Source organism: Orussus abietinus, unplaced genomic scaffold (assembly GCF_000612105.2).
Source record: "Orussus abietinus isolate OABI.00-Male unplaced genomic scaffold, Oabi_2.0 scaffold44, whole genome shotgun sequence".
In the NCBI taxonomy this organism is placed as follows: domain Eukaryota; kingdom Metazoa; phylum Arthropoda; class Insecta; order Hymenoptera; family Orussidae; genus Orussus; species Orussus abietinus.
The window spans coordinates 341,523-365,564 of record NW_019394518.1 but is presented as its reverse complement, the minus strand read 5'-3'; the positions used below and the strand labels follow the sequence as shown (position 1 = coordinate 365,564).

The 24,042-nt window shown below is 44.7% G+C and overlaps 1 protein-coding gene across 1 annotated transcript; it reads right to left on the bottom strand.

Annotated features, from left to right (window-relative positions):
• Nucleotides 1–21: 21 nt before the first annotated feature.
• LOC105700629 (aquaporin AQPAn.G) lies at nucleotides 22–23,174 on the bottom strand. The gene is made up of 4 exons (XM_012426661.2): nucleotides 22,738–23,174; nucleotides 14,397–14,584; nucleotides 5,403–5,546; nucleotides 22–2,223 (listed from the first exon to the last, which is right to left on the bottom strand). Exons 1-4 carry the CDS (start codon nucleotides 22,754–22,756, stop codon nucleotides 1,825–1,827), a joined length of 750 nt encoding a protein of 249 aa, XP_012282084.1. The 5' UTR covers nucleotides 22,757–23,174; the 3' UTR covers nucleotides 22–1,824.
• Nucleotides 23,175–24,042: the final 868 nt, after the last annotated feature.

Here is a 24,042-nt window from a genome sequence, read left to right as displayed (position 1 = left end):
TACTAATGATGCAGTAAATCCTTAATGTATACGTTTTATTACAATTGTTATACTGTTAGACTTAATACGTAACAAGTACACGCGAGGTACCAGTCTAATTAAAAGTACAATATATACAAATCTTAAGTAATACAAGAGTACCTCCGCGTGTACTTGAACAAGAACGGGTTTGCCTCGGAGAGTTTCCTTTAACATTTTTACTGCCAAAAATTACGACATGGCTGAAAGCAAGGAAAGTCGATTAGAAATCCTCGCTTAAAATTCCCCATTGTTTCAAAGACGAGATAGAGAGATTTTCGCAACGCATTTTTCTCTGTGTAGAAAAAGCAGAATTAGCAAGGAAACTTGGAGAAACTTGGACGGCGGGTGTAAAATCGAAAGTAGAGATTTTTTGTACATGGCTTCCCAATAAATATACAAGGCAGTATAAATAAGAGCTGTTAAACTTGTGCGATGCATGCTTAGAATATCTTCTAGATGAATTAAGTACATAAAATAAATAATGTATATAAATGGTACATTCACCGGTAATTCAGCAGTGTAACGTGATGTTTGGTATATTAATAATAAATGTTTAAAATCGCTTATCCATACCACCTTGTCTTTATCAGATTTTATCGTTAGGCACCTTTAAGGCACTCGTTATTGATCTCGTTGTACGGAGTTTTGGTTAATCATATTAACTCTTTGCACTAACGCCGTTAGCCAGTCAAATTATTACCACAGAGGCAACTCTGTCGTGCAAAGAGTTAATTGTTACTAAATTGTGCTAGTTCCTCGACATCGATTTACGAGTTCTCAGGTATCGGGACGGAAATGTCAAAAGTGCTTAACTGACCGACCGAAATCAACGGGGTACAAAAATAGCCTCCAAGACCAAAAAGGTTGGTCCACGCAATGAACGAATTGCACACCTGGGCATCTACTTGAAATAGTTTTATACGAAGTCACAAATGTGTTACGGATTACTAACATTTATCAACGACGAGAACCAATCGGAAAGAAAAGCTTCGACATTTTTATATATGTGATTCCATGTTGCGAATAATGAAATATAAAAAGTATTCATTCATCTCGTAATCCCTTTCACATGTGCTTATCGAAACATAGAGGATACCGCTGGGTTAAGAATCTAAACTATGCTATAAACGTACATCTGAAATAGATAGAAGACTAGGCAGACTACACCCCAACAGACATGAGATGGTACAAACACGCTGTACTCGACATTTACAATATACGTGTAAGACGTGCAGCATAAGACAAAACGTCCGTTCCATAGACCATTTACTGTCATTATTAGCCATACCGTTATTAATTTACAATCGACTTTACGTTATAATAAAAAGGATATCGATAATTTTCCCTTCTGGAATAACGTGAGTTAAAAGTACTGAACTGTAACCTGAACAAATCTAAAATTTATACATCCAAAAGATTTTCCGACGTGATGAATTAAACCACAGAAAATTCCATTACCATCCTACCGGGTATACCAAATATTCCGAACGTAGCATAGAATGGCGACTTTGCGCATTTACAATAAATGCCCTATATTCGGTTGTACAATCAATTGCCCCTTACGCTTATTAAACAAGCAATGCTAAATAAATTACACGTAACGTACAATTAAAACGCGGAGGACATTCTGTCTCATAACGCAGTTCTTCCGGATTTAGGGTAAATGTTAATCATTCATTCCTTCATTCATCTCACCCAGCGTTCACCGGGAGCACCTTTGTCCTTCGTCCTGGCGAAGGATTCGCGTCTTCTCGCCCAAAGAGCCGGAGAAATTAGATTTCGAAGTCTGTTACGACAGCGCCTTCAGAAGTCATAGGAAGCCTCGTCATCGAGTTTGGTCTTGGCGTGCAGAAGTCTGTAGAGTCCTCCGGCAACGACGGCTCCCACGAGAGGTCCTACCCAGTAGACCCAATGGTTTGTCCAGAAGCCCAGGATCACGGCAGGACCCAATGATCGAGCAGGGTTCATGCTACTGCCGGTGACAGGAACCACCGCCAGGTGAGCCACGGTGATGGTGAGACCAATTGCCAGAGGGGCCCAGCCCTTCGTGTCGGTCCTTTTAGGATCGGTAACTGCGTGCACCACCAGGACCAAGAGGAACGTCACGATGGCTTCGATCAGGACTCCTTGCCCACTAAGGACATTCGGACCCAAGGCAGTGGCACCCAGTCCTCGACTTGCAGCTTCTGGTGGAATCGCCGCCTGAAAAATCAGGATTACGTTAGTACATTACACAGATATGACACGATCAAGATAAGCACTTCCGGGATGATTAATTACACGGATCAAGTCACCAGGATTCATCAGGTTAACCATAAATTTGGATAATATAGAAATTAATATATCGTAGCCAGAGGCACTTTTCGCCATTTTCACTTTTTGAAGGGGTGCACCAGGACGAACCACGGATAATCGGCTAGTTAATGTACAGGGCGATTCACAACTCACCATCCACCGAGTATATACAGACTCCTTCGACAAAACCTAACAAAAAAAGTCATACGTCAAAACGTTGGACGGTCAATTACGTATTTCACGTCAAATCAATTTCTATGAAGAAATGTATGAAATTACAAAAATTACTGTACCGACGTGTCCGATAACAATAGACAAGTAAGTAACTTCTTATGCTTTGTAAACACGCGAAAATATTTAATTCTCATTGGCTGTTCGTAATATTCAATAGTTTCAAACCTATTGACCTTACATTTTGCCGTACGATTTTTTTATTTGATTTCCCAAATGGAATCTATATATACAAGGTGGACGATGAGTTACGGATCCCCCTGTACAATGGTATCACGAGTCGTAACCGATCTCATTTCAGAATGTTCGATAGATATCTGGGAATTCTTCGCTGGTCATTGTTCAGGTTCACGATCTAAACGGCGAAGTGTGGCGAGGATAAAGGGCCTCGCGATAACCATCGCGCGGCCGATCAGATCGGGCAGCCTTTTTGCAGGCTTAAAAGAGGCGATCCAGAAACCGAGATCTGCCGATCGGCACGGAAGGTGAGATCGAGGAAACCGGTTGGGAATCGGGGTGTCGCGGCTTGCCAGGGGTACGTGGTGGTTCGCCGGTTTAATCGCTCTTATTGGAGGATGACACCGTGGCACGCTCGCGGTGTATGTAGAGGCGAGCCGTCGTTGACCAGTTCTGATGTAACGGACCGGACCGAGTCCGGGCGAACCGTCCAACCGGACCTTAACCTTGGACGCGGTGGCACTTCGATTAAGTAAGAGAACGAGTCGCCTTTTTAGCCCCCGATACCGTTTACTCGCGATAACGGAGTGCTCTGTGACTCGTACCTGCCTTTTGACAAATTTGAGACGGCAAAATGGAAAAAAATTTATCAATTCCTTTTTCAACAGGATTCCTTGGATTCCCGATAATGGGACGATATTGCGATGAAGATTATGGAACGAATCGGCAGTCTGATATATTTCATCCCACCAAACACGGCTATGTATAATAACAATAATATAACCATTACATAACGTTTGTAGCATGTAATGTAATATACGTATAACATATCAGTAACATGTTATATGTTTTGTTAATATTATGTAACTGCAACGCTTACAAGTTTATAACAATGTATGTATCATATTAATATATCTTTTGAATAACATTCGTTATGTATCGTGTTATTTCAGTGTTATGTAACTGTAACGCAGTGTGCTTGGTGGGATATTCTGAAAAAAGAGAAAATCAAGGAATTGGCGCTTGCTGGTTTTTCCGTTTCTGATTTGGTTTGGCTTTCGCGATGGGATAATGTATCCCGAGAAACATTGTCGCAATATTCGCTATCGGGAATATCTAAATTGCGCGTCACCTAGTGAATTTGTCATTTTCTGAGAAGTACTCGAGTCTGTTCTTTTTTTCTTTCCCCCTAAATCCAGGCTGTTCGTAATGAATACGTGACATTTTTACAAATATTTCAACTTGCTTGTACACTCTTGGGATGTCGACAAATCGAACATTATGTAGATACGGTTCGACACGCGGATTGAAGGTAAAGCAAACTTCACGGTGCTACAGGTGCGTGCAACATTCCACATTAATTGATAGTCCGATCTGACGTGATAAGGCCTTTGACGTGACGTGATAAGCCTCGTATTGTACAGTTTCGAGATTTCGACATCACCGTTAAGTAAACCCTCTGGTTTTTTCTCCGGCATTCTCGTTTCTTTCCGATACACGCCGGGCTCTTTCGCAGTTATTTTTGCAATTTGGAGATTAATTTTGTTTTTTTTTTCCGCTCAATTTCACGAGCCATTGCTCGGAAAATATTCTCGAAAAATTTCTCCTACCAAGAGGAGTCGAAAAATCTCCTCCAGCACTGTACTAAATATAAATCGGGTAAGGTCGCTTAGCTTTGGACCGGAGCCAAATTGAGTAAGGTCATGATAGACCGGGTCAGGAGATATTTTGGCCTTTACAATTCCTCGGACTAGAAGGATTTAGTCTGCTCAAGAGTGACACGAATCCACTGGTTATAGGTTTACAGGAGCGAGCTGTGCATCGTAATGTCCTGGTAAAACTACGGTTAAATGGGGTCGAGATGGTGAGTGGACTTTTATTTTCGTCCTTCCTGATGTCCTTACGAATTAAGTACATCGTTGAACTGTGGTTTTGTCGAATTCGTGCTAATGCGATTCGTCATAAGGTGAAAGGCCACTTTAGGATCTTGTTGAAATCTCCCAATGCAAGCCGAGAGAGAAAAGGTTCAATGAACATCTCGTTGAAAATCCTTCATGGCTTGCTACGTCTTCGCAGTAAATTCTGAAGATCCTTTTAGATTAAATACAGCCGTGAAATCACAAACGAAACCTTTCTGGATTAACACTAGTATTAAAAAAAAAAAACGAAAAAAGTAGAATAATTTTCTTTCCATTGAATTGTAGGCTATCTCTCAGTATATTTATTTATTTACGTTTCCCTCATTCAAAAAGAACCTCATAAATTTTCGACTCAATGAAACCTAATGTTTATCATTATCTGAACACTTACAACGGATATCCAAATTTAAGTTGAATTAATTATACCCAAGATCTGAGATGACAGAAAATTGGGCAATGTTACGCAGAGGGTCTTCGAGCTGTCAATACATATCTCCGTGCTGTGCCTCCAGGTAAAGCAAACGTGGGAAAGGCAGCTCTTTACGTTTCCTCCCCAGAGTTCAAATATCGACTGATGAAAGTTACCTTCTCGACGTTTCAGGGCTACCTGGGTATCCGATGAAATTTCCAGCGAGAAACGGGAAACGTTTAACATAGAGTTCACTTTGGTTCAAGGTCCGATTCTCTCTCGGCCTTAAATGGATGCAACCGAACCCGGGCATTTCGAAAGCGATCTTACCACCTCGAGTATAAGCTCACCTGGAGAACGGCAGCCCCGGCGATGGCGCCGAAACATTGGCAGAGGATGTAGAAGAGCGACTTGAAGAGGGAGCAATTGCCGCTTACCAGCAAGCCCACTGTCACGGCGGGATTCACGTGGCACCCTGATACAGGGCCCAGCACCTGGAAAAAGAAGGATACTCAAAATCATTTATTATATCTAAAAACTGATGACATTTTTTACTAATCAACTGTTTAGCTATGATGGATCTCGCCGAGGAGCAGTACCGCATGTACGAACAGAGTGGGAATTGAAGATATTCCAATGTCGCTTTCAATGCGTGGTAAAGTAGAGGAGCGTTTTGTTGAAAAAAAAAAACGCTCACTCAGAAGGACGCCGCTGTGATGGTAATTGTTTTAAAGAAAAAAAAAACAAATGTCCGTTAGGTAGAGCCACTTCAGGGGGATTTCGTAGCTAAAGGGTTCATTTTCAATGAGAAGCGAGGGAAGGGTATCGATATTTGAGGGTTCTACTTGAAATTAAACGACCACTTCGAGAAGTAGGGAGAGGAAGGCTAATCGAGTCACTATTCCCAGGAAAAGAGGACAAACGAAATCTAATTCCAAGGATTTGAATAAATCGGTTCGCGAAAAACGGAGCTACGAGTCGCGGTAAGAAAAGATCAGAGAGGGAAGAACGCTCGCAATTTGGGTCCGATGAGCGACCAGACGAGCGCCGGGAGGAAGAGAGACGGAGAGAATCGCGATTCGCGGGGAAAAGGAGAGTCCGGATCCAATTTGGGCGCGAAGAGGTGGCGGAGCCCGTCGGCGACGACCGCGGCTACGGCCCAGTTCTCATGCGCCGCGACAAGGTCCCCGGGACCCGCGGGCGGTCGCCCCCTCCACGCATGCGCCGGCCGTCCCTCGTCCCATTCTGCCGTTAACGCCATCTCGCGCGCTCTCGTGCACTATTGCGCAATCTTCTCTTCTCGCTCTTCTTGCCGGGCGAGGCACCGTCGGAGCTTTCGTGCAAGGGCACGCCACCTTCGACTTTCCTTATCACAAAGTGAGCCCGATTCCGTAAAAAGACGGTAAAAAAGCTGCCACAAGTACCCCGACATTGTTGGAATACTGGCGAACCGATTTTGTAACATTTATAAAAGAAAAAGACTAGAGAATCATCGTTCATGAATTGTTCATCAAATCGTCAGCGTTTGGGAATTGTCGAAGGAAATCGATGACGATTTTTTTAATGGAAATAAATTTTAATACTTGCACGTTGTTCGCAACGGTATTTATATAAATCTTCGGGTATCAAGTTGTTTCGCTTTCGCCGAGAGTCCGTGTCTATCCGGCAGGGGTTAATTAGAGCACGCAGGAAGTAGCTTTAACATCAAAGAGTGAAAACCCAGGAACAGGAGACGCGGAAGTTCCTCGAGGTGGAACTTTTTGCAAATTGTCACGCGATGTACACAGCGAGCCAGTTTGCCGTTGCAAGAACTGCGTAGGACCGTGCAGCTAACAGCGGCGCAATTACCGCGAATATTTTCCGCGACGGAATCGCTTTCCTCCGGGGCCATTACGGTATTAATGGTTACAGTTTGACGCTATAACGTGCACTTCGCTACCGCGGGAAATTACGGCCTCTCGTGAACGTTAACGAAACTTTATTTTGCCTGAACTAAATGTCCCCGTCAATGGGAATTTGGCCTTCGGCGGATGACGCCGCTCCCCATTATCTAACTAATTGCTACCCAATCCTTGCAGTTTAAGTAGAGCGAGATTTGCTTTAGGAAATCGTTTCAGAAAAGGAATCACCGAGATGAGATCTAGAACTTTCCCACTATCGGAGACTCGTGTCTCAGTGGTGTTAATATTATCCCTACAGTATGCCCTCAACTTTATAATAATTACATACTAACAGTTCGGAAAGTTCCTGGCATTAATTCTCTGTTATTATAAAATAGTTAACAACGACGATAATGGTAAATTCACTTGGTTCACCTCCTCTCAGAAATACTTGGAAAAAGGCTGGGAGACTTTAACTCCAGAAATATTAATACCGAATGAATAAAGCAAACTGAAGCGACAGAAAGTATGTTCACTCGCGCAACACTCTTTACCAGTAACAATACATTGCGTGTCGTTCATTTGATCGAGTAATGACAACGATATCTTCTTAACCACATACTGATTTCCTAAATCAGCAAGGACTTTTTTTCTAAAGGAAGCTGACCTATGCTTGCACCTATTTTCGACGTAATTGTATTCTTGCGGTTAGTGCAATAATTACCACCGTAAGTGCAAACCTTTATCAGCAATATTGTCTTTTGTTACAGCGCAAACGTCTTTTTGTTGGTTTTCCTGAGGCTCATATGAGACGAAAATCTTTGTATCGGGACTTCTTTACTATTCTACTCCTCCAGTTAAAAAAAAAACCGCAACGAAATTATTTTCGCACAGAATATTGGGGCCCCCGAAAGCGATCCGGGGCCCGGGGGCCCCTCGACCCACAGCCCGAAGTGTCTACCACTTCGCATCCGCGCGAAGTTACGTGCCCCTCGCCCACGGACCTCTTTATGAATGGTCGCCGCGTGAACCATTAGCCGACCAAGGTTGACGGCGGTTGGTCAACCTGTGGTCCATTTAAAGCGGGAAGCCGCCAAGAAAGGGTCCGACTACAGAGCTTCGGGTGAAAAAGGTCCGCACAAGGCGTTGCAAGGTATCGCTAGGCGTAATAAAACGTTGCAAACCGTACCAACGTTCCGCAAAGCGCCTCAAAGTCTCACAGAGCATCACAAGGCGTCGCAAAACGATGCAAAAAGTAGCGAATCGTCGAAAAGCTTATCAAGGCGGCGCAAAGCGTCGAAAAGAGTTATAAGGCGTCTTAAAGTGTCGCAAAGGGTCGTAAAGGGTCGTAAGGATCACAAAGGGTCGCAATGTGGCATAAAGCGCCATAAAGGACCACAAGGCGTTTCAAAGTGTAGGAAAGTGTTGCAAGATCTCGCAATGCGTCATAAAGCGTTGCAAAAAGTCAGAACGTGTCGCAAGACGTCGACAAGAGTCACAAAGCGTCGCAAAGGATTAAATATTGCCTCAAAGGGTCAGAAAGCGTTGTAGAGGTCACAGCGCAAAACATCGCAAAGTGTCTCAAAGCGTTGCAAAGGGTCGCAAGGCGTCTGAAAATGTCGCAAAACGTCACAAAGCGTCGCGAGACCTACCTGGAGCAGGACAATGATCTCTCGCGGTGGTCCATTGCGCAAGCGCTTTGTGGGAGCGGTCCCGAGGGCCTCGGGGCACGACGCGAGATAACTCGAATATCTGCCAGAGGATACGTCCTCGTCCTCGTGGCTCGGAGAAGATCCTGGAGGACAGGCGAGAGAGACCCCCCAGGCACGCCCGCGGGATGACACGTGACGCGTCCCGTCATACGTCATATGCCATCCGAGTGCACGTCGTCGTGCCTGACCCGGGCAGGACACGCGGGGCGAGAATCCGAGGATGATCCGAGCACGTCGCCTCGGGCTCCTCCAGGAGCCGCGAAGGTGAATTTCAACGTACGAATTTAGTGACGTCATAGCTCTTCTCCATCGTTCAAAATTAACCCGAGGAATCGTCGGAATCGTGGCAATTGCATACTCGAGCGAGACTGTCGACGATGATAGATATATCTGATAATCGTTTTTCAGGTTTTTAGGGCCCACGCAACTTATTACGCGGTTAAAGCCGATGTCATATTTCTGGAAATCTCTCCGTGATAGCCTTAGGCATAGTTGCACCAGCCGATTATGTATTCAGCTTGTATTATCGTGAGTCACCGGCATCAAATTTGGATCGGAGTGACAATTGAGATTCGCTCTCGCCGCGCGAGAAGGCAGGCGCGTCGAGGGTCCCTCGCGGCGGCCATCTTGGATCCTTCTTTCCCGTCTCCGCTAAGTAACATCCACGCACAATCGCGTTTTAAGATACTCTTACGTTCAAATTAGAAAATTTCGACGTAGACGAGTGAACAATGTAACCGTTAAATTTTCAGGCATCTCGGATGACGTCGAAGGCTTAAAAAATTCAACGACCCCCTGCGAGCACTGACCTGGACTTTTACGGATAGCCTCTTGGACTAGCTTCCTATGTCTAGTTACCATATCTTAAATACTCGCGTTCAAATACTTCGGTATCGGGTTGGACGCTTATGGACATATAGAGGCACGGATGAGCGCAAGAGACGATACTCGAGCATTCCGTCACAATGGCGGTTGCGCAATGCTCATCCACTTGCCGCACGGCCTATCGGGGCATTCGAGGTGTCGAAGGTGCTCCTTCTCCAGCGTGCCTCCCCCCCGCGAGTCGATTTAATTGCAATAAATTAAAGCTTGCGAAATGCGAATCGGCGAAATCCTCGGGAGCGGGACTTTTTGCGGGCGCAAGCCGAGGGCTTTCGGAGCAGCCGTCGGTGGCGTCCTCGGAGTAGCGTCTTTCGAAACGAGAGCGCGCGAGTTCGGAGGCGCGTTCTGGATGTCGGATGGTGGTTCGAGAAATGGATGGCCCACCTTGGGATTTACTCGTTCCGATGACGAATGGAGAGAGCGACCCGTCCCAGAGGAAGAGGGCCCCTTAATCGAAGGAGTTCCGCGCGGGGTCTAGGGCGTCACGACTTTACTTCAAATTTGATTAAAAAAAAAAAAGTGTAATTAACCGTACGTGATATCAAATTGTTGAGCTAGACTTCTTCCAAGGCTCCTGATATTGACATGTAAATATTAACGCGGAACGTGTCGAGGATACGTTAAGGATAATGCGAGAACGTGGAGGGGCGGGGTAAGCAGCTAGTATAAATAAGAGATAATAAACGTTCACCGTGAAAGTGCGAAACGCGTAATCCACGTCTTCGCGTTTATGGTAATCGTTTAATATTCCTGATTTTTAAGACTTCGCGTTTATTCCGAACTGACCGAGAGTGCGGTTCCATTATCGGCGAGTCGTATCCCGTCGACATTTTCACGCAACATCGGCCGACACCTCCGCAGTCTCCATTTCCTTTTATTTACATGTACAAGGTGCAAAGTGTTTCGCGTGAGTATTATTCGGGCGATCTTTGAATGTCGAGTTTTACGGCAAAAGTTTCGCGAACGGATACGGGGCGTAATTACGTACCGAGGTAACGTGAAAACGTCGAGATTCTTCGGCTTCGAAAAAAGTTGAACGTACTAGTCCTTACCTCACCGTTTAAAAAATACCCGCACACTTATTTTCGGAGGGTTACAAAATTGTTCAGATCGGGAGATCGTGTCAGATGTACTTTCAGGTGTCTCAAGAATGATGACTCGGGGGGGAGGAAAGGTATCATCAAGTCCGGCGTATACCTGAAGATCCCCTGTGCATCATTTCGGGAGGCATAAAACGATCGTAATTCAAAGATACCGAGGTAGAATTCGGACGGCGGGCGTCATTAAAGGCCCATCTCTTCGGCACATCTCGACCCGCCACCTCCGCAATTTCGGCCGCGAGGAAGACGCGGCGTTTACGTTTCCGAGGGATCCTTGAAAGCGAAACTGCGCGAATAAATTCCGCGAAGGGATCCGAGCAAGCAGGGAGGGGACGCAAAGTACGCGCGGCGGAAAGTCAGAAGTGCCCCCAAGAGGAGGAAGGAGAGCGCGAGGCGGAGAAAGAGAGGAAGCAAGGGAGAGAGAGAGAGAGGACGCGCGATATCGGGCCGAGTAGGTTGTCGGAGCCTCCGGGGCAGAGTTGCACCATCCCGCCAGTTAGACCCCCTTGGGCGAATCCGCGGCCTTATTTACCCTGCCAGCCGGCAGCTACACCGGCTGCCTTAACTAACCAACTAACTAACCTCGTATAGGTTATGTCGGGCTCGCGTTGCATTACTCATCCGCTCGCTTCGCGACGCGTCACGGGATTCGCGAATCCCCCCGAGGAGATTCGTTAGTTCCGATACGGGGAAATAAAAATTAGGCAAAACCAATCGTCACGACCGACGAGCAATGAGGTATACGTGAAACGTTATGCCCTCTGGAGGAGTTTACAGTCTTATTTATTCTGCCAGTCGGCAACTACGGCGATCGCCTTAACTAATCGACTAACTAACCTCGTATAGGTTATGTCGGGCTCGCGTTGCATTACTCATCCGCTCACTTCACGCCGCGACGTGATGGACACGTTTGTCCATCGCCGTAAGATTCCCCAATACAATTTAGGATATTTAAATTTTAAACAATACAAATGTTATCCTTTAAGTATGAAATTAATCTTGCTACTCGTTCAACAAGTGAAACCCACAACTGCCCATTGACATACCCTTAAAAGAAGTAAAGGTTAAGTAGACCAGAATTACCGTCACCCGTGAAATTGATTACAAAGATGACGTGACTATTCGGTGGGACGGTCATTGAAAGTAAGATCTTTGTCATAATGCAAGTTCTGAAAGGCGTTCTTCTCAGGCCGCGGGCTCGGAGAGCCCTCGGGGGTAGTAAGAGTGGTAAAAGGACGAGAGATCGTCGCAACTATTCCGAGGTCGTATCACGTGCGGATACGCACCTAGAAGAGCAAAGAAGTTGCAAAGATTGCGTTAACGCGTAGGTTGTCCGAGAAAACGACCCGAACGAGTACCACATTCATTCATTCACGGCCCTTTCATCCGCCAAGCAAGCTGATTTCTAATTCTGGGGCATAAAAGAAGAAGAAAAAAAATCCACAAGCTAGAACAAATAAGAACACGTTCTCTCATTAATTTCGAAGATTCGCACGTTTTATGGATGGCGAAAAGTGTCCTCGGACGGCATTCCGACACCTCCCTGGTTTTCTGTCCTCTTCGAGGTGATCCATTCGACACGGGAGAATCCCAATCAATGATCGTGCCATCTCGGTGAGAGGAGAAGATGCGCAATTAATTTCATCGAAATCCGAGGTCGCTCGTGGATTCGAAAGGACTCGTTTCCGGATGATCCTTCGACGGGAAGGGGGACGATCGATGGCCTCCGAGTATCGACGCGATCCACTTTTTTCGCAACGCACCTGTCTCGACGAGCACTCGATTGATCGCGATCGACGCGGTCGATGGTAGCGATCTTTAAATCTCCGTGTCTCTAGATTTGTAAATCCTTAGATCTTTAGTTCCACGCCATTAATGTCATCGGCCTGCCTAGCACGATCCTCCATTAGAGAATGATTTACCTCCTCAATTACTCGCCTCTTCTCCCAGGTGTTTCCCTCCTCCTTGGCTTTTCATCTCGTTAGCAAATTCAAATCTTTCCGAGCAATCTTCAATCTCCACCCATTACATAAAACCGCGGTAACACCTCAAAAATTAAAACTGCCTCACGAAAGAGATTTGATTTCTTATCCTTTTTAAAAACCTCCTAGGACCCATCGCAAGTATCCGTCAAAGTTTGAAACTCCGATTAGAGTCGGTCCAGAAATATCGGCAAGTGTCGCAACGCGTGAAGTGAAACACTCGCAGCGAAAAGCGCCGCGATTGGGCGAAATCGATTGTGTCCCTGCACCGGATACCCTAGGAAATAATCGAAAAATTTTCACTTTTCTTCTCGATGCAGTAAACCGCACTCGGCGGAACAATTGCGGGACGGTTCTGGGCCATTACGAAGTTGTGCCATTTCGTCCGAGGAGGCTAACGATGAATCGGTCGGGGAGCAGCTCCCAGTTAGTCCTGAGACTTTGGAGTTACGTCGTCATAGTCGAGTGAATGGACGACCTCTCCCTCTTCTCTGCCCTCCCCTGGCCCTCTCGGGCGTACACGTGTATTCCTGCGACATTAAACCTGCCTCCATTGCGTCGCAAAAACCTAACTAATCGGCGATTTACATCGCGGCGATCCCTAGGCACCTCCTTTGAACCCGGGGGTTACGTGATCGCCCAGGAAGCGATCGACGACACGAGGTCGGAAAAAAACTCGGCGAAAAGACAAACCTGCCGCAGGTTGGTTCAACGAACGTTTGCCGATGGTCGGTCCGAGACGACGTCCAATCGACATTTCGATAAGTGCCCCTACGAGGGTCCCAGTTGGCCTCGAGGATGGCACCTTGCAATTAATCCTGGCCTGCGGCACGTGACGTCCTTTTCCTCTTCCTTTTTCAAGACAGTCCCGAAAAATCGTTGGAACCACTCCGATAAATCTCGCGGAATGGCACCATTGTCGATACCACACGATTCCTCGAATGCGTCAGAGTGCGCCAGACTTCAAATGACGAATCCTTAATTGCAAGCGATGATCTCTTCCGCTACCTTTTTGCGGGTCCGAAGAAGAGGGAAGATTGCTTTTGCAGGAGGAGTTTGCAAATTATTGCCCCATTCGGCAGGATAACAATGAATTTCTCGACGATGTGTCAGAATAGGCGGAATTCAAATTATTCACCTTTAATTGTAAGTTACGCTCGACGCTTTCTGCTTCCTTTTTGTCAATCATCTCGGGAAGCTGCCGAGGGATTACTTGGCAGGCGGGATTTGCCGGCTGATAATATCGCGTGGGATGATAATAAATAATTCCTCGCGGTGTCAAGTTGTCGGAACGGTTGAAACTTGAATTACAGACTCTTCGCGCCGACACGCGGTGGGATTTTATTTCTCGGCACTTTAAAAGCTTACGTCGAGAGGTGGAAAATATTCGGATTATCGTAATTTCTCAGAAGCTCGTTCAGAATTTGGCGTTCCCGGGAAATGTCGTAAAAGATGTCCCGTGGGACGACAGGGCGTCGAGGGTTTTGAAATTCGAATTATAAATCCTTCCTCAGGTCTCGAGTGACGCTCGAGGCTTTATTCCTATTCTGCGAGTCTTTTTAGGAAGTCACGGAGGACGTTTTGACAGTAAAAAATGTATTGAGAGATCATCCATTCTGTCACTGTCGTAAAACGTCGGAAGTGCTTTCTGGGACCAATGGTGTATCACGTTGGGTGATGACCCATTTATCAATCAGACCTGACTTCCGTTTTCGATATCACGGATATAATATATCTAACGAATGCAATACGTGGCTAATAAGATATTAAAGAGAAAACAGCTCTTACGTGTGCGACGCTCGCGACGGTAAGTCCAAATGTGAAGGCAATTTGTACAACCGAGGGGGCTATTGTCCATTCGATGCAGGATGCACATCCGATCAGGACCAAAAGGAACGTCCCCAGAGCCTCGGAGAATAATGGCAGGAGGATGTCAACTTTCGAGACCTCGTCGAAGCCGACGAAGTCCTTTGCGTCTGGAAAAGATAAATCCATTATAAAAATGCATCATCGACTTCGCCAAGTCTCTGGCCTCTGATAATAAAGATGAGTTTCCAGCTAATATAATAAAGGAATTCATGTAAAAATTCCATACTTCTAAAGCCACGCGTACTTAATAATAAATAGAAGCAGTATTTACAACTCAAAAAAAAAAATGAAACATCGACGCGTTACATGGCACATTATATTTGTACCATAAATTTGGATGATAGTCCTTCCACCTAAATTGCACGAGAGATATCAGTTGACATTATACATCCCTATATTCTCAACGAAATATGTAACTCTTCATGATTTCTCGTAAAAATAATAGGCATCCGCCTTGCACTCGGACCAAGGACTACCCTACCTTGTAGATCGAAGAGTCTAGGATAAGGTCAATAGAAGCGATTCTCAAGCCGCTAATGAAACTATCCTCGACACCCAATCCATGGCCATGTACCATGCATCACGACCTGCACTCGTACAAGGAATGCAGTTAATGCGCTCGGAAAGACTCGCCAAATGAATTCTTCTTACTTAAACCGCGCCGGTTGCGCAAGGATCGGATCTTTGAGAAATAATTGGCGGGAGAGGCCCGGCTTCGAATTTTCGAGGCATTTTTCGGATCCTTTCGACGCGAGGAATACATTACGGACAAAAGGTAATTCTCCCCGTCATTTGCTTTGCAAAGCCGTATGCAGGCTACAAAAGGAGCACAATAACGATCCCTTCGGTACTTACAAGTTGCAAAAAGATTTCATCAGTAAGGTACCTCCACCAGTGAGTCTACTCAGCCCGGAATACCTTTAATTAGTGCCAAAAATAATCTACCACAGCCTAGCTCACAAGAAATCCCAATTTTTGTTTGCAGAAACGTCATGCCTGACATCCTCAAGATTCTTCCAAGAAGAGCATCTCCTACCCGAATATAAGTGTTCCAGGATTTATTTGTACACTTTCGTATATATTGAAAAAAGAGCGAAGTAATGATTTCCTCTGCACAAAAAAGTGCCAATATAAAAAAAAAAAAAAGATGGTGAGCCCACGAGTGAAGAGCGCAACACTAGACACCTTTAATTAGGACCTCTGAATCCGGAGGAATTGCACAATCCGCCCCTTACGTGGGATTGCAGCGAACACGCTCGAAAGGACTCGGCAAATGAATATTTTATTCGCGCCGCGAATCGCTTGCGAAACTGCCGAGTCTTTGAGAAATAATTGCAGGGAGAGAGAGAGGCGAGGCTTCGAATTTCCGAGGCGTTCTTCGGGTGCTTATGGGACCGGGAATAAAACGTGTGCAAGGTGTAATGCACGGTCGCCTCGCTTTTTCAAAGTGCCGCTCCCTTTCTCCTTTCTTTTCTCTCCCGTGGTACCGACTTAAAGGTCCTTCGATGAGGCCTTTTTTTCAAGCCGCCAGAGAGACCCAGGATTACGTCCTCCCCGAAGGAATAATGCCGCCAGATCGCGATCCTTCTCGTAATAGGTCGAGGCGTGATCAAGATCTCCCAAGGAACGAACGTCACGAAAACGATTCTCTCGTGTAATTACTACGAGGAACTTCCGTGCTTCCAGGTAAACCCTCGCAGCGCCGATAGTTTATCGCGGACCAAATATTATTTTCGTGTCGAGTCGTGGACACGGTTTCGAGATGATAAGATTATCTAGAACGATACTATCATGCCCGGTGGGAAAAAACTGACGGGATGAAACATCGAGACTGATGATTTTCTCGCGTACTGTGTAAAAAGGACTTCTCTGTACGTAAAAAAAAAAATATGTTGCGAACTCGTAATAGTTTCTAATACGTTACACAATTTTTTACTAGGGCACCGGAGAGAGGATTTAATACATAATTTTCACCACACAATTATAGTTCGATGATAATGTTAATACAATACTGCCAGGAATTGAATAACAACGCTCGTAGAAAAAGTTTATTACTTCTTTATATATAGAATATTGATTAATGAGCGGAGGTTGTATATGATCTTTGCTGTGCAATTATTGTCGGACAATAGTTTATACAAAATGATGTCTGGGAGCGAAGGGCAACAATTCTGATGCACGTATCTGGAGGATTTTGGGTGATAAAAAACGATAATTGTCAAATTTTTTGGTGGGATTTAAATCCACGATGATATAGTTAAAGCCTCTAGTTAGACTAGATGAACCGAAGTAATAAATAAAACTATTGATACGCGTATATTAAAAGTCGAGGAAGAATAATCAGTCGAGGAAGGCAGGATTCGGCTCATTTCCCTGCGGATAAAAAAAGTCATAAACGAAGTCGGATTTCACTGCGCCATACCAGGGAAGAGTTAACGGAGCATTGTCTTAGAGCTTTGCCATAGATTCCCCGAACTCTGTTTCTATTAGCGGTAATAATTGCGGTAAAACGGCCGTTTCGCCGAAAAACCGCGCGAAAATCGACTCGCCGACAGCCTTTCTAATTTTCCTGTTCTGGTGGACGCGGTTTACGATCGGCGATTGTTACGTGTCCCGAAGCAATACCTTTTGAGTCTACCCCAGGGAATATAACGAAACCTCGGCGAGTAACGAAACGCCTCCGTTAAACGGTCCTAAAAGGATCCCAAATCTGGACGGCGCGTTTGACAGGACTCTTTACCTTTCGTGACGAATGGCCCGATGTAATGGATTTTCATGTACGTCTTCTAGATGACTGATAATAATGTCATTTTATCGCCGGTTACATGAACCACTTGTGAGCCAGCAGCCATATTACCCTCGTTAAAAAAGCACATCCACCTCGACGTGTCCCGTCCGCTCCTTCGAAGAAGACAATGCCTAGTAAAGGTGCAATAAAATTTTTTTTTCCCGTACTCACCGCGGTGCATAACAAGGGCGTAATGGAATTTTTTGACCAATCTCAGTTGAGCAAGATACGATTTCATCATACTTCATGTTATGGTAAGTAGCGACAGATTAAAAAAAAAAAAGAAAAAACGCATCCACTTCGACGCGTCCTATGTGCTCCTTTAACGAGGGTAATAGCTTTCGTCATACTTTCGTGGTGCCTAGAAAAAATGCAATGGGTTTTTTTTTCATGCATTCCCGCGGTGCATAACGGAGGCATAATGGAATTTTTTTTTTCTTTTTTGACGAACGACTGTTGAGCAAGAAATGATTTCATCATATTTCTAGTTACGACGCGTCGCGACAAAATGTATTTGGGCACTTCGCTAATGGAGTGTGAGTGCTCTTCCGATAAGTGCAATCGTGGATCCCCTACTCCGAGGAGGTACAATACGTCTAACGGAGGTTTATTTATCGCCGTTGAATGATAAACGTTCGATTTAACCAGGTGTCAAGGACAAGTAGATATCACGGAAAACGTTATACGCGGAAAAAAAAAATGAAATCACCGTTAATTAGGAATAAAGTACAAGCTAGAATTCGGTTTAAGCCCCATTCGGATATTCCACGAAGAAGAAAAATGTGCATCGAAAAAAAAAAGAAGCATCGTGTGCACAAATGTAGGTCTTAAATTTATAATCATTTCGAATGCAGATTCTTTTCTGTCGGGAATTCTATTTTTGCGCCCGGTGGTGCAACGAATTTATGAATCACCTATTCGAGCTTAAATAATTGCGCCGTTAAGAGTATGTACCTGCAACCATGTTGCAGGGCTTAATGCGAAAAAGGAAAAAATTCCGATACATTTTCATTCGATTACTCGTGCACCCACATGCGACATAACGCAATCACGGCCCCCTTATTTCGGCAATGTGCATACGGCTATAATGAATTTTTATGTTCTTCAGGTAACGCGTATGCGTTTCATTACTCCGCTTGTTACATATAGCACTGGTGTTCTCGCAACCATGTTGCATCGATAAGAGAATATATACATCGGATCACCCCTGGACCCAAATGCCTCGCTGTACATGTACTGAACCCGAAGAACATAACCAAAGCCGCCTTATTTGCTCATTTGCCCGTAACAAATGTACTTTCACCCGGCCACGAAGAATTATTCGGTTAATTGTCGAGATTTTTCTCGATTGCGCCTGCCGCGTGTGCCAAACCATCAATATTTGTCGCCCATGTCGGTCGGTAAATGTCAAATGACTCGTTAGTACCCCGACTCCGTAATTGTGCTGTCTCACTACTTGTTACGTGTAAAACTCGTCTTCGTTCTGCTTTTTTTCAAGCCTCGTTGCATTCAATTACTCAGCATGTAAGTTTAAACGATCGAACCTGGATATCGATTTCGATCATTTTTACGCCCGATTGGCGTTAGAAAAGTTCCCCCCACCGCTTTCCAATCACTGATCAAGAAATATCAGTGTCCGACCATTATTATGATCGTAGATCGATACAGAAATGAAAATACTGATGGAGTACCTAATTTTGAAAATCGAATCGACGCCCAACTCTAGTAGGCTTTTTTGCGAATAAGTCCAAAGAAATTGAGTCGGTCAATATTTACTCCATAAGATATTGTGAAGGTCAATATAACGCAATTTGTGCGTAATTGCATTTTAATTGCATGCTTTACGGAATTGACGATCGTCCCCTCATGGAAATGAGTCGATGATCGTCAATTCCGTGAGGCCGACGATACGCGGATTAAATTATAATAAGTCACGAGGAATATTTTCTCGATGAGAAATAAGTCTTGGTGTACACAGCATCCAGATGCACCGCACGTGTAGCAGACGTGATATGATCGCGTTACTTCGATTGCGTGAGGACGCAAATATAAAACCCAATCAATGTGGGCGTACTCCTTTCGGACGAGGAAAATTTGTATTCGATTTGTTGTTAACTTCACTTGTGGACTTGCAGCACGTGCATCTGATACAGGGTGATCGCAGTCGTTTTATATACGTGACTATGCGTTTTTGATGTAACATAAGATTACAGACCCCAGCTATATTTATGATGAATGACAACTGAGAATTTTCGTTCATTTGTACGCACACTTATATATCCGAGGCTGAACGCTCTCAGCACGATGTAATTTGCAAAGCTTACCAGCATGTTGGTAAGACATTTTTAAAGTCATTTCCTGTAATTGAAACTATCCTCTTATGTGTGAAGATTTCTATGACAACACGCAAGTGGTTTTCTTTCGATAGAATTGCATTTCATATTTACTCGCAAACTGTAACTCCAGTACACTTGTAAAAAAAACAGTGTGGAATAAGATGGTAAATTATTATCGTCCATTTTTATAACTCAACAGTATAAGACTCGATTTAGAATATTCGTTAGATGTGAAAAAAGAATGTGAAAAGGTTCGGTCGATTACGGGAGACTTAGGATGTTCTATCTCGAAAACCTCCGGTATAAACTGTTTACAAATATTTGCATACCCACCCAATAACCGAGTCAAAGACACACGATTTCCCTTGACCTTTCCATCTGCCGAAATGGATTTCACTGTCCACTATTTACGGATTGCGTGCACGGTACTACGCCAATTACGCGGTAAGTATAAACGAGCAGTTGAAAAACAACGAACACCGGACGACATTGAGATTTAACTAACCACGGTGTGCGATTCTCTCCGTCACGTGTTTTTTACTAGTGGTCGTCACTACCGGGTTTCCCTAGGTTATGCTCGGAGTCCATTCCCTGAACATAACATAAATTACATGCTTACTTCCAGCGCACGTAATACGCTTCGAGAATGTAAATTAAACTTAAACAAAGCGCATGACTTACTCCGTTCCGTACACCGCATTATCGTCCACGCGTGGACGCGATACGACAGCATCGTCGTGAACCCTAGCTTTATGTAATGTATTATTGTTACTTGCAAGATATGCATCTCTTCGATAAGTAGAAAAGGCAGGTCAAATTGTCCACCGACTTGCATACGTATAGTTTCGGTTGCAATTTCGTATCTACTCGTTAAACTACCCCAAAATGCACTTTTTCAATTCTTCCTTACCATTTCATTTCACTAACATCGCAGCAGAATAAATAATAATGAAATAACAATGGTACTCGTGTATTGACTTAAATTATCTCTGTAATTATAAAATACATTTCGGACGTATGTACTTGGCGCGGGATTTTACAGTCGACGTTTACCCAGATCTGGCTTCAAGCTTTTTAAAACAGAGCACGTGTGTCCCTCCCGACCACAAATGCTCTACTTTTGCAAGGTATTCAGGAAAGGTGCACTCGGATGCACTCGTTTCGGGTGACAAGTACGAATTCGTAACTACACGGCCTCTTGTATCTGCATACATTGCACGTACCGATATTATCTCGATCGTTTTGCTTCGACGCTGTCCCGAGAAACGTGATAAATTTCAATGTACTTCCAAAGCGCAAAAAGTGCAACACGATGGATGGATTCTTCTGCGCCCGCGTATCCTTGCCCGGTACACACCTCGCGAGATAAAATCTCCATCTTTTTATTAAATTAAATAAATAAATAAAACATCACGTCATTCCTCGGCCAGAACTTCGATTCCTTTTCTGATGTTTCGTTTCCTTCATTTTCGCTTCTGCATTTAATTCGAGAGGAGTCCGACCGTGCAAGTGCATCGCCGTGGAGCAGAACGCACTAGCCGGTCCATGGAAAACTAAGGAGAGTATACCGGAATCTAGTTCACTCTACTCGGGTTCTATTCTAGATTTTACCTGAATCTGCTGAGATTTACCGATGCCTGATTTCACCGACACGATTCAAGAGTTCAAATGAGGTTAAGCCGGGGATTAAACAACGAGAACGATCGAGCTGCTTATCCTGCTCGTATTTGCTCAATTAGATCGATCCAAGAAAAGTATTAACAGATACCGTTAATCCCTTTTCACATGTTATCTAAATACAAAAACTTGTCATTTTCTGTACCTTGATATATATGTACCGTCGTCGTAAATTCGATTCGTTCAATGGAAAGATTTTAAAAAGGTGTGTTGAAAGTTACTTGTCACCGTGTCATTTACCGAAAGCGCAGCCAAAAAAACTCTGACCTGTCATACCACTTCTTTTTCTTATTTCTCCGATATACACGAAACGTGTTCAACGGGTATTACCGAGTACCCCTGAAATGTCAATTATTAAGGCTTGACGCAGATTTTGGACTCACTGTTCACTTAAAAGTATCCCAAAAATCGGGTCAAAGATCATCGATCATCGTCTGACCGAATTACGTAATTCGCTGCTGAAAATTCTGACGTGTTTGACCTTATGATGTTTATATCCCTCTAATATATATGAAACATAGTCACCAGATATTACCGAATACCTCTATAACGTCTAATGTCCGCGCAATTGATGTCGAAAATTGAATCCACCGTTCACTTAAAGGTAATCAAAAATCAGGTGAAAGATCACAGTCGAGGGTCTATTTGAATTGATATCTATGATTGCCTATGATTTCATATGATAAGCAAGTGTGATTCGGTAACACGTGACAGTCGGCCATAAAATTAGGGTAATGTTTTAGTGATTCCTGTTCGCGATTTCGAGCATTAAAATCGACAATTTCCCGAGTGAAAATCCCCTCGGTCACAGTTCACCGCACGGTGTCAATTATGTAGATCGCAACCCAAACCCTGACCTGCCATATCACGTCTTTTTCACATCCCTCCAATCCACACGAAGTGCACTCAACAGGTATCACCGAGACCCCCGGCAATGTCAATTATCAAGGTCATCGACTTGTATTTTGGATTCACGGTCCTCTAAAAAGTCTCCCAAAAGTTGGTTCAAAGATCGCAGATCATAGCCAATTAAGTAAACCGCGGTCAAAAGCCCCGACCTACATCGTCAAGTGACGTTTATATCCCTTCAATATACACGAAACACATCCAACAGATATTACCATGTCCCTTATGTCAACATAATTAGCACGGATATCGGATTCACTGTTAACTAGAAAATAGCCGAAAAGAATCGAGTCAAAGATGACTGATCACCGCCCAAGGTCAATTAAGTAAACCCCGGTCAAAAGCCCCGACCTACCTCGTCAAGTGACGTTCATATCCCTTCAATATACACGAAACACATCCAACAGGTATTATTAAGTCCTTTTGCTAATATAATTAGCACGGATATCGGATTCACAATTACCTAAAAAATATCCGAGAAAAATCAGGTCAAAGATCGCCGATCACCGCCCAGGGTCGATTAAGTAAACCGCGGTCAAAAGCCCCGACCTACCTTGCCACGTCTTGCTCATCTCTCCTGGTCAGTCTACGGTCGCAGCGGCCACGTGTTGCGCCTCTCGTCCCAACCGGCGCGGCACAGCCGATCGCGGGCGACTCCGACGTCGGCGGGTCAAAGTCTGCCGAGAAGCCGCGGGGCTTGGAGGGATGCTCGAATCTTCGAGTGTGTCCGCGAGATGCGCGATGGCCACGCTCCCTCTCTGTCCCTCGGAAAATATTTCCCAATTCCGACTCGGCGGAAGAGGGCGGAGAAAGGGAGAAAGAGAGACGAGAAAAAGGGGTTACAGAGAGGAGGTGATATCCGTCTCCGTCGAATCTCGCCGGGTTTGGTATAGGTGGATCGACAGGTGGTCGAAGGAACCGGAGCGCTCGAGGTAGCGTCCGAGGTTTCGACTGTAAGAGGGTATGTGGGCTATTGAGTGCGCGCCCGCGTGTTTCGCCTTCATATATCGGCTTCACCACCGCCTCCCCCCTCGGCGCGGAACCTCCCCTCCAGCGCGACCTCCCGCGCGCGCTCGCTCTTCCACCGACTTTGCCCGTCGGCTAGACGCGATTTGGCCACGATTCCGCAAACCGACGGATCGCGGAGAGAGGGCTATCTACCGCGTTTTTCCACGGACCTTGCTAACCGGACGCCATGTTCCCTTCCGACCGCTTCGTCCTAGATCACGTATAAATGAAAATTATCAAATTTTCAACACGATCGTTCTTGACTTTTCTCTCTCTTTCTCTATTTTTTTTTTTCACTAGTCTGGCTCTAAAGACCCCCGGCAAAATGTCGCACGGTAACTTCTGCATCGCGAGCGGTAGCGGGGATGGTAAAGTCATTGCAAAGTGCACTTCATGACTGCTGCACCTAACTTTATGGTATGCGAGGAAGAACGGTGGAGGAGGCGCGACTTCGAGATGCTGGGTCAAAGTCGAAGAGTATTGTAACGACACGGGTAGATTGATCAGGGAAACGATGTTTTGTCAATTGTATTACGCATGTCACGTGCGGTCACGTGACCTTCGGGGGAACTTGGATCTTTACGTCCAAAGATGAAAAAATGACGCATTACGAGATCGTTGATAGAGACGTGGGTTAGAGATAATTAATGCAATTAATGCGTGGATACATTTATAACATCGGACAATGTAACGAAGTGGAAAAAGTGGAATTTACTTTTTTTTCATTAAACCTGTATTTTCTTCTATTCGTTTTTCTTATTTTTCAAAGCAGTTGTTATTTCCTTAATAATATGCAATTCATTAGCCCTCGGTATAGGTGTTTATCAAGTCGTTTCCCCCCTGCAAATAA